Source organism: Leptonychotes weddellii, chromosome 9 (assembly GCF_054177405.1).
Source record: "Leptonychotes weddellii isolate Sample4059 chromosome 9, ASM5417740v2, whole genome shotgun sequence".
Lineage (NCBI taxonomy): Eukaryota > Metazoa > Chordata > Mammalia > Carnivora > Phocidae > Leptonychotes > Leptonychotes weddellii.
This window is the reverse complement of record NC_138377.1, coordinates 91,754,231-91,768,429: the sequence shown is the minus strand read 5'-3', so window position 1 is coordinate 91,768,429 and position 14,199 is coordinate 91,754,231. Positions and strand designations below refer to the sequence as shown.

The 14,199-nt window shown below is 46.6% G+C and overlaps 2 protein-coding genes across 3 annotated transcripts in view; one reads left to right on the top strand and one right to left on the bottom strand.

The window, feature by feature from the left end:
- Positions 1 to 14,199, bottom strand: part of LACTB (lactamase beta) — a 49,472-nt gene that overhangs the window by 7,361 nt on the left and 27,912 nt on the right. The window contains exon 7 of the mRNA XM_081831231.1: positions 8,322 to 8,498. The gene's annotated coding sequence lies outside the window, so the exon portion shown is untranslated. The remainder of the gene's footprint in view (positions 1 to 8,321; positions 8,499 to 14,199) is intronic.
- The window catches only part of LOC115942070 (small ribosomal subunit protein eS27-like), a 3,883-nt gene continuing 2,319 nt past the window's right edge, over positions 12,636 to 14,199 (top strand). Inside the window, exons 1-2 of one of the 2 annotated variants that reach the window (XM_081831234.1) lie at positions 12,636 to 12,789; positions 13,684 to 13,792. In XM_081831234.1, the coding sequence (XP_081687360.1) occupies positions 12,784 to 12,789; positions 13,684 to 13,792 (115 nt within the window). In that variant the 5' untranslated portion in view covers positions 12,636 to 12,783. Of the gene's footprint in view, positions 12,790 to 13,014; positions 13,034 to 13,683; positions 13,793 to 14,199 lie in introns of those variants that run through there. The other variant, XM_081831235.1, reaches the window with a different exon arrangement.

The following is a 14,199-nucleotide window of genomic DNA, read 5'->3' as shown; positions in this document are numbered from 1 at the left end:
TAAAATGGTATCCCTTGGGGCACCTGGGTGGCTCATTTGGTTAAGCTGAAGGTGAAGCCTGCTTAAGATTCTCTCTCTCCCTCTCCCTCTGCCCCCTCCCTGTCCTCTCTCTCTCTCAAAAAAAGAAAAGGGGGGGAGGGTGTGTGCCTGGGTGGCTCAGTTGGTTGGGCATCTGACTCTTGATTTTTGGCTCAGGTCATGACCTCAGGGTCAGGGGACTGAGCCTTGAATCAGACTCCACACTCAGCATGGAATCTGCTGGTCTCTCTCCTGTTCTTCCCCACACTTTTGCTCTCTAGCTCTAAAATAAATAAAATCTTAAAAAAAAAAATGGTATCTCTCCTCAAATGTGGTCCCTAGATTTGATTATTCTACATGAAAAAAAATGTTATTGCATACATTCATCACCAATTTGCTGAAGTTTGTGGAGAAGGTGTTTTTAGTCAACAAACTATGTCCAGCAAATAACCAGATGCTTCAGGGAGAAGACAGAGCAATAGCGAGGCAGCCCGAGAGGAGGACTTAGCGTGGCCAAAGGTGGTAGTGACAATGGTTTGGAGGGAAGAAGCAACATTACGGGGTCTCTGTCCAACTTCTGCCTCCTTCCCTAAGAGCTTCCCTCACCCTCTTCCACTACAGTGTGCCCCGGGAGCCACCATGGTCCCAAGTGCCCACAGGCTACTGGACTCCACGCTCCCGACCCAAGCTGAGAAAACCAGCTTCTCTCGCCAGGGCATCTGGGACTGGGACACAGGCCTTCTGGTCGGTCACTGTTGGCCCTGAAACGAGGACAGCATACAACAAGGGGCTAGCATGGCCACTGTCACTGTGAGCCCTGAGAAGCAGAAAAACTGGGGTGTAGGGAGAGGAGGCTGAAAGAGTGTCAGGGAGAAGTAGAGATGAGAAACCAGGTCACCCCTGAGAGAAAAAGGGAGGTGGCAAGAGAAGAGTTGTCTCCATTCCCGGGGCCTCTCAGGGCTTTGTTCTGAGCCCCCTGAGGCCCCGCTGCCCTTCCTGCCCTGGCCCATGTCCAGCACTCTCTCCATTGAGCTCAGGCAAGCTTGTATCTGTTACGTGAAACCCAAGGAGTCTTGGCTGCGTGAGTGGTTGGCTGAGAGAGAGAGAGAGACAGAGAGAGAGAGACAGAGAGAGAGAGGCTAAGCCCGGGATTCTGGCTGCACAGGCAGAGTCTGCCTGCTGATGGCCACCCGGGAGATCCTATCACACTGGCCTGCCCAAACCAGACATGCACATCAGTAATGTTTGCTGATGACCAAACTGAATGGAACAGATTCACAGCTACTCCTGAAATAACGTTCTTTGTCACTTCCTGATACACTTTCTTGTGTAGTAGGGAAGAAAGTGGAGTCATGGAGGCGCACCCAGAGTGTTCTAACCCTGACTACTTCTGCAGGGGTATGTATAACTGCAGCTGTCATTGGTCATGCATGTTGCAGGGAAAAAACCCCACACTGGATAGGCACTTTAACGTTCTGTCAGTCCCCATTCTGGGCCACTGGACATTCATCTATAGCTTTGGCTCTGCCCCAGATTCAGGGGCAAATCCTACCTCTAGCTGAAGGTTTCAAGGAGCCCTGGTTCAGGAGTTCAGGGGACACTGTTAGGTCACCCTGTGACTTGTCCTGCTTCACTAAATGCTCTGGTTCTGGCCTCTGGGCTTCAGCCTCATCCTGGGATTCAGTTTGATTCCGTATCGCAGGACCGGACTCCTGGATGCCCCAGGCTTCAGCCCCTGCCTCTATAACCCAGCCAGGACCCTGGCCCCTTTAAAATCAGCACTCCGATGCGCATACAGCTATTCTTCCTAGGTAACACACCTGGACACAGACCAAGCTGAGACCTTGCTACCAGCACTTCGTCCTATGTGACCCACACTGCCACTCTGGGTCTCTCACAGGGTTATTTCCAACACCTCCCCCAACTCCACCACCCCCACTTTCACCAATCATCATATTTGCTTCACTTTTGGGACACCTTCCTTTTCATGCCTGAATCTCTCTAAGTCACCCTATCACTTACTAGTGCTCTGAGGGTCCGCATGGTCCTGCGGCGCTGCTTGCCTGGAAGACCTCCTCCCTCTAACTTGAGCTGGGCACCAATCATGGTGCCTAGCACGTAACACGGTGACAGGGAAGCAGTGTGGTGGAAGGAACATGGGCATCTTGAGCAGACCTATGTTCAAATCCCTGCTCCCCCACTTACACAAGGCTCTTAGTTCCTCTAGAACGCCAAAGGATTGTTGAAAGGATTATGTGAAATAATGTGTCTGGCAAGATTTAGTCGTTATTTGAAAAAACACATCTGCTTTTCTTTCCTGCACTTATATTTTTTAACAGCTTTATTGATATTCACATACCATACAACCCACTGACAAAGAGTGCAATTCACTGGTTTTTAGAATATTCACTAGATGTAGATTTCTTAAAATGCAATTAGAGCATGAGAAATAAGAGGTTTAGTAACACTTAAAAAGACTTAGGGTGTTAGTCACCTACAAGGTTATGTAAATCAACAGTGTGGTGCCATCACATTGCCAAAAAAGCATATGTGATTTGAGGCTGAACTGGTACACATGTGACGATCAGAACAAGGCAAGTAACAGTTCCCTGTGATTCAGAGCTGACAATGCGTTCGGTCATTGGGCCTATTTTAAGAGGGATGTGGGCAAATTGGAGCATGTCCAAAGAAATATAAAAAGGGTGATGAGAAACTGCGAATACCAGGATATGCATCCTGGAGAAGTAAATTCTTTTTTTTTTTTTTTAAAGATTTTATTTATTCATTTGAGACAGAGAGAGAGAGAGAGAGAGAGCATGAGCAGGGGGAGAGACAGAGGGAGAGGGAGAAGCAGGCTCCCCGCTGAGCCAGGAGCCCGATGTGGGGCTCGATTCCAGGACCCTGGGATCATGACCTGAGCTGAAGGCAGACGCTTAACCATCTGAGCCACCCAGGCGCCCCTGGAGGGGTAAATTCTAAGAGAAGGTGAAACCCTGTCCTCAACTAGCTCAGAGCTGTCGGTTGGAAAATGAATGACATGTGTTTTCTATGTTCCCTTCCTAGGCCAGAAATTCAATGGGTGAATTTAAAAGCAAGCAGACTTCCACACGATAGAAGGAACAATTAGAGCTGTTGAAAATAGGAATGGATTGTCCCTTCCTAACCTGAAATTCCATATTTAATGTGTTACTACATCATTAGCAAGTCTGAGAAGGAAGGCTGGTAGAGCTCTTGTTCTGTGTAATGGGCTGTGCTCAGGTGGATAAAATGATCCAGGAGGTCAACTCTTCTTTATTCAAGGCCAACCATCCAGTTTGTGAGTTAGTCTAGTAGTCCCTTCTTTCTTCCATTTTTTATTTATTTTTTATTTTTTTGTGTGAGTAAAGCCATAGACGTTTATTAAGTGAAGATACAGAAAAAGCGCTCCAGAGTGAGAGGGGTCCCGACAGGGTTGCCCTCTCCCATTTTTAAAAAAGATTTATTTACTTCACAGAGAAAGAGAGAGTGCAGGGGGAGGGGCAGAGGGCGAGGGAGAGAGAAACTCAAGCATGACTTGGGGCTCGATCCCACAACCCCGAGATCAAGACCTGAGCTGAAGCCAAGAGTTGGCTGCTCAACCAACTGCGCCACCCAGGCACCCCTCCCATTTTTCATTCCTGCTTTTGGTGTCAGAGAAAAGGATGCCCCAAAGTGTCAATATGGATATTTTACTAGCAGTTTTGATGACAGTGAAAATATTCCTAAAATAAGACTTTGGCATTACCTGATCAGGAGGATTGTGCTCCTCTCTTCCCCACTCTGTATGAAGTGACTTCATTTTAGTACTTGAAATTGACCATGATGCAGTCATTCGTGGAAATTAGCAAACACTACAGATCAGCAACACAACTCTTCCCTCGCTCCCAGTATCCCACTGCTTTAAAGTCGGTGCTGCACAGTGACCACAGAGCTGGCACAATTCTACTAGATTTTCGGACTAAGTATCTCTATGAAAAATATATGTAGAGCCAATGGTATTTAACTTTCACCTAAGGGCAATTTGGAATTTATTTTTTTTTTTTAAAGATTTTATTTATTTATTTGAGAGCGAGAAAGAGAGAGAGAGAGAGAGAGCATGAGAGGGGGGAGGGTCAGAGGGAGAAGCAGGCTCCTCGCTGAGCGGGGAGCCCGATGCGGGACTCGATCCCGGGACTCCAGGATCATGACCTGAGCCAAAGGCAGTCGCTTAACCAACTGAGCCACCCAGGCGCCCCGGCAATTTGGAATTTAAATAGTTTAAAATAGTTAACTAGTTTCAGACGAATGGAATATTTAGGAGAAAATATTTGGAGATTAGACTCAGTCTTACATGTATTTCTCCTTTATAAAAATTCACAATAACCCCGGTCTGTGAATTTGGAGTTTATTATGCACAGCTGCTTAGGGAGTGACCAGGTAACCGATAAGGGAGACGGAGCCAACAGTAAGGCCCTCTGGAAATGCGAGATAAAGCTCTCTGCTGGCCAGTGCTTGTCCTGCATGTCAAGGGGCTCCTTGTGTCATCTACTGCACTTTGAAAGAACAATCTCTCAGTTTTTGATTCAAAGGTAAGACTCCAGCAAGTATTTCCTGCAGATGGAACGAATTCATGATCTTCCCTAAGTCAGAACTATTCTAGAAACCTAGCATTTTACAAGTCACCACTAGGGAAATCACCATCAGCCCAGTATTTCCAGAGCCAACTGATTTCTTTATAATCAAGAAGCTCTAGGAATTATAGTTGGCATTTACTGATTATCTGCAGTGTACTCTGCACTTTACAAGTATTACCTCATTATGTATTCATATAACCTTATGAAATAGACATACAGATTATTTTCATTTAACAGATGGGGAAACAACTTACAAAGGTTAAGTGGCTATTAGACTTAAAAAGTTTCTGTGCTCCCAGGTAACAGGGCTTACAATGTCTACCACTTTGTGTATAGCAGACATTCTACAAATAGTTTTAATACATTTTTAAATGTGAACAAATAGAGCACCATTCTTCTTAATACTCTGAGCGTGCGGACCCATTAGCCTTTTAATCAGCTTTTATCTAATGGGAAAACAGAATGATTTTCATTTATTTTTGCTTGAACACATTTTCCAAGGGAAGAGCTCACTATAATATCTCATTAACCCTATAATGACTTAGCCTTATTTTTCCAGTTTTAGAAACAAGTTAACTTGGGGCGCCTGGGTGGCTCAGTTGGTTAAGGGTCTGCCTTCTGCTCAGGTCATGATCCCAGGGTCCTGGGATCAAGCCCCACATCAGGCTCTCTGCTCAGTGGGCAGCCTGCTTCTCCCTTTCCCTCTGCCATTCCCCCTGCTTGTGCTCTCTCTCTGTCAAATAAATAAATAAAATCTTAAAAAAAAAAAAAAGAACTGCTTAAAAAAAAAGTAAACAAACAAATTAACTTGGACTTAGCCAGAATTCTGTGGTCCTTCAGTCTTTTCATCACACCAAGTTGAGGCAGAGGGAGGACCAAAGGCATGCATCCAGAAGGACCTAGAAAGTTGTGACAGGAAAAGCAGGGTTCTGGGTAAACCAGAGGCAGAATAGTTAGTTCTCAAAGAAAGACCAGCACGCCAGTTACACGGACTATGGCGCTCAGGGGACAGATTCCCGCGCCTGCCCTGCTACTTGGGCAAATTGGGGAATGAGAGTCCATCCTGATCTTAAGAAACCTATGGACTTTTAGGGAAGAGAACACATAGACACATGGACATAAGGAGCGTGAAATTGCAGTACAAGAGCATGAAAAGAAAAGCCACCCGAGACAGCAGTGGTTATTGAGAAAGGATTAACGTAGGCGGTAAGTGCTTACATTTGCATACATTTTTGCTGACCCCAGCATCTTTCTAAAATGCATTTACTATGAGCTGGGGGGAGACAGTGAAGTTTGGGAGAGCACCTGGCCTCTGAGTAGCTCACTTTCTTCCGTGGAGACTCAGGCAGGCTATGAGAGGGTTTGCAGGAAAACAGCTGGGGAGACCAGGAGACCTGGCACCTGATCCTCAAGCCAGGTAGCGCAGTGCTAGGATGCCCCGCCTGGTGGAGCTGAACAGCAATGATTTTATCCCCCCTCTGTATTTTCCCCTCTCCCCACCTTTCAGCGGGAGTAGCCTATAGTTCTTCTGGGCTTTGCTTTTGAAAATGTTGAGCCCTCTGAGGAACTGAGAATAGTAGTTCTCAACCTTGGTTCCTCATGGAATAACCTGGGGAGTTTTAGAAACTACTGCGGCGGGGCGGGGCGGGGGGGAGGGGCGGCGCCTGGGTGGCTCAGTCAGTTAAGCGTTCAGCTCTTGATTTTGGCTCAGGTCACTATCTCAGGGTTGTGAGATCGAGCCCCACATTGGGCTGTGGTGAGTGTGGAGCGTGCTTAAGATTCTCTCTCCCTCTGCCCCTCCCCACCCCACTCCCCCCATAAACAAACAAACAAGCACACACCATCGCCTGGGTATCACCCCCAAATGCTCTAAAACTGACCTAGGATGCTCCTCTGGTGATTCTAACATGCAACCAAGTTTGAGTATCATTGACTTAAAGGTTTCCTCGACATAGTAAGAGAGAATAAGATTTGCTGAAATGGATAAAACATCTTGGAGAAGGAGGTTGGGGGTGGGGGGGCTCTGTTCCAATCTAGAGAAATATCCTTGATTTGTTACCTGGAGTAGTGGGAATTTGGGTTCTGGCTTCCTTACAGTCCCACAGGAAGTTAGGAATACTCCAGAGAGAATGCTGGGATGGTAAATCTAGGGCAGTGTTTCTCACACTGGGATGTGAATGCAAATTGCCAGGGTATCTTGTTAAAAGGCAGATTCTGACCCAGGAGGTCTGGGGTTGGGGCCTGAGTCTGCATTTCCAGCAAGTTCCTAGGTGGTCCCAATGCAGCCCATAATGTGGCAAAGATCTTCATGACTAGGATTCTAGGCTGTCTCAAGATTCCTGTTTTCCATCTCAAGCCATAACCTGTTAAACATGAAGGATTCTATAGTCAGGGACAATGGACATCCCTGCAGTGACCTGGTTGGATTGAAGGCTGAAGGGCAGACGGACCCCATCTACAAATCTACGAAGCCTTGCAGGCTAAAGAGGAGCCCATCCTGGCAAGGGATCCCCATGTCAGGGTCCTGGCAGATCACAAAGGCCTTTTCAAAAGAGATCACTGAAGATAGCTTCATATGGGTATTATTTACAAGGCTGAGACAGGGTTAACAGAAATCAACAAAAGATCATGAGATACCACCCCTCAGGCAGAAGAACCAAAAGGGAAGGAAGTAGTGACTGGAACCCTGTAAGAGTTGTAGGAAAGGGACACCTGAAGCAACTGTTTCCTTCAGAGTAATACAGCCTATGGAAGAAAAGGGCCTGTCAAGGATAGAACCAGGGGAATACCCCAATATTTCTCTTCGCCCACCTTGTGCTTTCTTACTGATGCATCTCATTGGCCCAACCCAATTAGAAACCAGAGCACAAGGGAACTCAGCAGGTGCAGTCCGTCAAGGTCAGTCTCCTGGGCACAGAGAAGGGTGAAGGATGGAGGGAAAGCAGATCAGGTCAGGGACTCATGGAGAAAACCCAGCACAATCTCCAAGAATGAGGTGAAATGTTCTGCCAGGCCAGCCTGCTTAGTCTGTTCAGGCTGCTATAACAAAACCCTATAGACTGGGTGGCTTAAATACAGACAATTTATTTCTCACAATTCTGGAGGGTGGCAAGTCCAAGATCAATGGTGTGGGCAGATTTGGAGCCCACTTCCTAGCTCCAAATGGAAGTCTCATCACTGTGTCCTTACACAGTAGGAGTGAGGGAGCTCTTTTTAAAATGGCGCTAATTCGGGCGCCTGGGTGGCTCAGTTGGTTAAGCGACTGCCTTCGGCTCAGGTCATGATCCTGGAGTCCCTGGATTGAGTCCCGCATCGGGCTCCCTGCTCGGCAGGGAGCCTGCTTCTCCCTCTGACCCTCCCCCCTCTCATGTGCTCTCTCTCTCATTCTGTCTCAAATAAATAAATAAAATCTTTAAAAAAAAAATGGTGCTAATTCCATTCACGAGGGCTCTACCCTGATGACCTAACTACCTCTCAAAAGCTCACTGCTCAATACCATCACACTGGGGGGTTAGGATTCAACACATGCATTTCAGAGGGACACAAGCATTCAGCCTATAGTACCAGCCCACTAGGGGCTCAGCTTCAGTCAGAAATTAAGGCGGCATGGAAAAGAACATGACAACAGAGTCTGCACCTGGAGACTCTTACCTCTTAAAGATGGGAGCTTACCTGAGCGTGTCAAACATCCCCATGAATGACAGATGGATTTCAAACCCCCCACAATGGAGCTTTTGGGATAATGGTTGTGACCCTGTGGAGAACTGGTGAGCAGAGACAAGGTGGGCTTTCAGCAGTTGCTGTTGATTTCAGGAATGTGTTGAGAATAAGCCACACATGTTTTGATTCCTGACAACAGGTGGACCACAGAGGAAGAGAAAAAGAATGTAGTCTTTTTTTTTTTTTTAAAGATTTTATTTATTTATTTGAGAGAGAGAGAATGACAGACAGAGAGCATGAGAGGGAGGAGGGTCAGAGGGAGAAGCAGACTCCCTGCCGAGCAGGGAGCCCAATGTGGGACTCGATCCCGGGACTCCAGGATCATGACCTGAGCCGAAGGCAGTTGCTTAACCAACTGAGCCACCCAGGCGCCCCGAATGCAGTCTTGTTATATAGTTTCCTAATGACACCGATTTCTCTGAGTTTCTCAGAAAAATACTCAGAAAGGCAGGAGTGTGAAAAGTTATCATTAGGGCCCCACCTCACACCCTGAGTTTCTTAAAACAAAACTAAATTTCCGACCACCTTTCTGGGAAAAGAAGGGGCACAAGCCAAAGGCACGCCAACCCAAGGGCAAATAGGGATCTGACCTATTTAGAATTGGTCTTGGCTAGCCTGAAATTTAGCACCAGTTAAGTCCCTGGCTTAGCTGGAACACCTGTGAGCTTTCCCAGTGTCTGATGTTGACAAAGGGGGGAGGGAGCAGAGAGGGCTGCATACGTCTCAGGTGAAGGCACTGGTGGGGAACTGGAGAGAACAAAGGACTTTCTCAGATGTGGCCAGATAGAACAGCTGGGGAGTTCTCAGCAGCATACGAACTCCAACTGGAACTTCATGGTTCTTTGGGAAGCCAGGTGGGATTCTCTGACAGCGGGCTGCCAAGGCAAAGTGGCTCTGGGTCCCTTTATCTGCCAGCAGTGCAAGGACCCAGGGACATTGTAGGAGACACTGAGCTTTGGAGGAGGAGGGAGAGTTATAGAACCCAGGTCTTCCTGACCTTGACTTCTATTCCTCCTGTCTTTATAGTGTCTCAGAAGTTGAGAGTTTTGACACCATCCTGGGCGTTAGTAAGTAACTGAAGCAATAACTAGGAGTGATCATTAGAAAGTGTTCTGAGTCTTACTATGCATCAAGTGCCAGAATAAATTCCAGGTGAATTAAAAAGTTAAAGGATAAATATCATAACAAAAGAATGAGAAGAAAGTTTAGCTGATCCTAAGATGGCAAAGGCCTGTCAAAACACAAAAGCAAAACAGGAAACACCAATAGGTTTGAAATATATGTATACAAAATTAAAAAATTCTATATAGTTTTAAAATCACTCCCCAAATTAATAAGATAGAGTTAATAGGAAATAACAAGTTGGGAAAAATATTTGCAGCATATGTGATTACTGGTTAATGGCCTTAATATGAAAGAATACATAATGGCGGAAGTGCCTAGCTGACTCATTCGGTAGAGATGCGACTCTTCATCTCAGGGTTGTGAGTTCAAGCCTCACACTGGGCGTGGAGCCTACTTAAAAAAAAAAAAAAGATACAGGGGCGCCTGGGTGGCTCAGTCTTTATGCGTCTGCCTTTGGCTCAGGTCATGATCCCAGAGTCCTGGGATGGAGCCTCGCATTGGGCTCCCAGCTCAGCGGGAAGCCTGCTTCTCCCTCTCCCACTCCCCCTGCCTGTGTTCCCTCTCTCGCTGTGTCTCTCTCTGTCAAATAAATAAATACAATCTTTAAAAGAAAAAAAAGGATACATAAGGAAGAAATGGACGATCATCTCAATAGAAATATGCTAGGTGCCAATAAGCACATGAAAAATATTAATTAACAGTGGCATGATAAAATACCATACAGTTCTTCAAGATGGACGGACATAGGGAAAAACATAATATCCAGTATCGTCAAGGGTACAAAGAAAGGGGCATTCTCAAACATTTACAATTGGAATGTAAATTGGTTTGATTTTTCTGGAGGGTAATTTGGTAGTTTATATTATAAAGCTTAAAATATGCATAACTTTTGACTCAGGAATTTCTCCTCTAGGAATTTATCTTTTTTAAAGATTATTTATTTGAGACACACACAGAGAAAGAGAGAGAGAGAGAGCATGCTAGCACAAGCAGGGCAGAAGGGCAGAGGAAGAGAGAGAAGCAAACTCCCCACTAAGCAGGGAGTAGGGGTCGATCCCGGACCCTGGGCTGACCTAAACCAAAGGCAGACACTTAACCGACTGAGCCACCCAGGCGCCCCCTCTAGGAATTTATCTTAAGGAAATAATCAAGGATGTGCACAGAGACTTATCCACAAGAATATTTACTACAATGTTATTTTTAAAATGACAAATCCTGGGGAGGGGGTATTGAATGGTCAGATTTGACAGAGTTGGGGAGTGGCTACATGGTCTTCATTACTGTATGTGTTTCCTACTGTAACAAATTACCATAAAGTTAGCAGCTTAAAACAACATAAATTTCTTATCTCACAGTTCTGTAGTTCAAAGTCTGACTGGAGTTTTACTGGGTTACAACAGAGGGGCTGGCAGGACGGTGTTCCTTCAGGAGACTCCAGGTCAGAGTCTATTTCTAGCTTCTAGATGCTGTCCACATTCCTTGGCTCTGGTCCCCCTTCTTCCATCTTCACATTCAGCAACATAGCCTCTCTCAGACCTTTTTCATCACTTCATCTTTCTCTTACTCTTCTTTCACTGTCTTCCTCTTCCACTTTTAAGGACCCTTGTGATCACTTTGGGCCTACCCAGATAATACTCATAATTAGCTAATTAGCAACCCTAATTCCAGTTGCCATGTAACTATAGGTCCTGGGGATGAGGGCATTGAAGTCTTTGGGGGTCATTATTCTGCTACACTATTGTATTATTCCATATACTTATCTTTACAAAATATTTAATATTTTGTCATATTTAAAATACTAAACATTAAAAAACCCAAACCCAATTACCACTTTAGTGTATGGATGAAAGGAGGATATATATTCATAGGATGAATGCTATGTCCACATTAAAAGTCATAATGTAGTAAAATATGTAGTAGCATGGAACAATGTTCATTATAGGTAGTGGGGAGATAATCAAGTCTACAAAAGAATACACACAAGATGATAGCAATTATGTAAAACCCAAATCCCCAACAAACCTAAATCCACGTAAATAAAAAATGTTTGGAAGGTTATCGGTCAAATTGTCAATAATGTTTATCTCTGGATAGTAATTTTAATTTTCTTCATTTTTTTCTGCATTTCCCAAAATGTGTGAAATAAAAGGTGATGGAGAATGTCATGTAGGACATTTTTCTGGTCAAGCATTTCCCTGGTTTCCTAGCTTTTTTTTTTTTTAATTAACATATAATGTATTATTTGTTTCAGGGGTACAGGTCTGTGATTCCTCAGTCTTACACAATTCACAGCGCTCACCATAGCACATACCCTCCCCAATGTCCATCACCCAGCCACCCCATCCCTCCCCCCCCCCACTCCAGCAACCCTCAGTTTGTTTCCTGAGATTAAGAGTCTCTTATGGTTTGTCTAAAGGTTTTATTTATTTATTTGTCAGAGAGAGCCTGGTTTCCTAGCTTTTGATCATATTCACGCCCATCCCTCAAAGCTCGTCCTCCTCAAGAATATTTCAAGTCAGGCTCTCGACGCCGTTTTTTCAGGCCCGAGTTGTCCGCTCTGGAAGGTATAATTCTCAGAGGCGGGAAGGAGCCTTGCGGTGAACCAAGCTTGGTAGCGAATCGGTGCTTCTTAAAAACTTTTTCAGGGCAAAGCAAACCCAAGGCAGAGCCGCATCCCCCGAAGAACTTAACCAGTTCCTTGGAAGCTGGATGCACAAGTATACGAAACTTTCATAATTTCGCAGCCACGGATTAATAGTTTTGATTAATGCTACTGGTTTTAATAAACGAGCGGACACCTGCTGCACCGCAGAACCGCCGCAGAGCTGGGGCCGGCGGCCGGGACCGTGGAGGGCCAGTCCGAGGCGCCCGCCGGGTCCCGCTACGCGACCGGGCTGGGGCGGCCGCCGCCGCTCCCTTCTCCGCGGCCTAAGCCCCAGGCGGCTTCCCAGCCGGGCCACACCGCCTCAGCCTGGTCCCGGGCACCACTTGTCCGAGGCGGAGCCCTAGGGCCGGCGGCCCTCGCCCAGGAGGCCCCTCGGCTCGCGCCGTCCGGGCCTTCGGAACGAGGGCGCCCTCAGACACCCCGCCGCCCGCGCTCTGCGGCCCCGGCCGAAGCCGACCCCACCACCGAGAGGAGCGCCTAGAGCGGACGGGCCCGCCTGCCCCGCCGCTCCGCTCCGCCCAGCCTCCTCTATCCCGGAAGTTGATACCGCTCGCCCGATCGCGTGCTGCTCGCTAGGGGTGTCGCCTTAGAGATCGGGACTGGCTGGGATTGCGAAAGATCAACATGCCTGTGAGTTGTTTACTTCTGGCTTTCCGTTTGTTTCGGGCTTCTCTATCGGGGGGTCGCGGGGGCGCGTTCGCCCGACGCCTCGGCGGGCCCGGGGAGGGGTCCCTGCCGAACACGGCTCGGTGGCTTGGATCCGCGCAGCTCCTCCGCGCGTGGCGGACTTGTTGGGACTTGCCCGGGCAGCGCGGCGTGTCGGGCCCTGTTCTGGGCGTGGAGCGGGGAGGATCCGGGGCGGCCCTGGGCTCAGGTCTGGAGTCAGTGGCTAGGAGGGGACAGCTCCTCGGGTGACACTCAGCCTTCTTGGGGTTTGGTGGGCGCCCGTGAGACTAATCTTTGGTCTTTTTGCTTTTCTTGCGCTGGTTGGTTCTCGCCCCCTCTCGGAAGCGATTTTCTGCGGTTTCCTTTTTAAAAACTGTTTTCGCAGTTGCCTTACATGTTAACTCCGTCAAGGACAGTCACGCTTCAGCCACTCAGAGTTCCTGTCAGATCAGATGTTGAACCCCGGAGGCAGGGAGCAGAAATCACCCCAGCGTTGGCACTCTCGGGTCTACCTCAGCGATTTCTGCTCTCAGCGGGCTCAGGGTTGGGGTCAGGTTCTTACTTAGCACCACAGTGTTGTTTTTATTGGAGACTAGTACTCAGTTGAGTAAAGAACGGGATTACGCGTACCAGAGGCTTCTTGATCGTCATAGAGTTCCTTTACCGGGGCTTGGAGAACACAAGCATTATAAAAAGTATTGATTAAAGTTACTTAACAGGCTAAATAAATAACATCTGGCGTGTTGCCTCTGCTGAGTATGACTGTTATCCCTTGTCTTGCATGTATATATCACATATGGTTAAATCTGCCAGCAGTGTGGATTCCTTCTAGCAATAATAATATGCTTTTTTATTCAGTTGGCTAGAGATTTACTACACCCGTCCTTGGAAGAGGAAAAGAAAAAACATAAAAAGAAACGGCTAGTTCAGAGCCCAAATTCCTATTTTATGGATGTAAAATGTCCAGGTAAAATTTCAAATCTTAATTCCTTTCCCAAGGAAAATTTCTGAAGGGATTGCTAGTGTGGTGTGTATGTTTAGATAGATAAGTTAGGACCTTTTGTGGAGTAGAGGTGGGATCACAGAATTGGAAATGTCAAAAAGGATATTTTCCTAATAAACTATCCAAACCACTGTAGAAACATTTGGGGGGAGGGGTTGCTGAAGATGAGACTCCAAAGGGGATAAGACATTTGACTTACTAAGTCGTTAAGCTGTTCAGATGATTAGTTTTCTTTTTTATGGTGCAGTGAGAAGTATGTTGATTCTTTAGTGTTAAGCTGTGCTGCCCAGTGTGGTGGCCATTAGCTATACGTAGCTACTGAGCACTTGAAATGTGGCTAGTCAAAGTGGAAAATATTCTTTTTTTTTTTT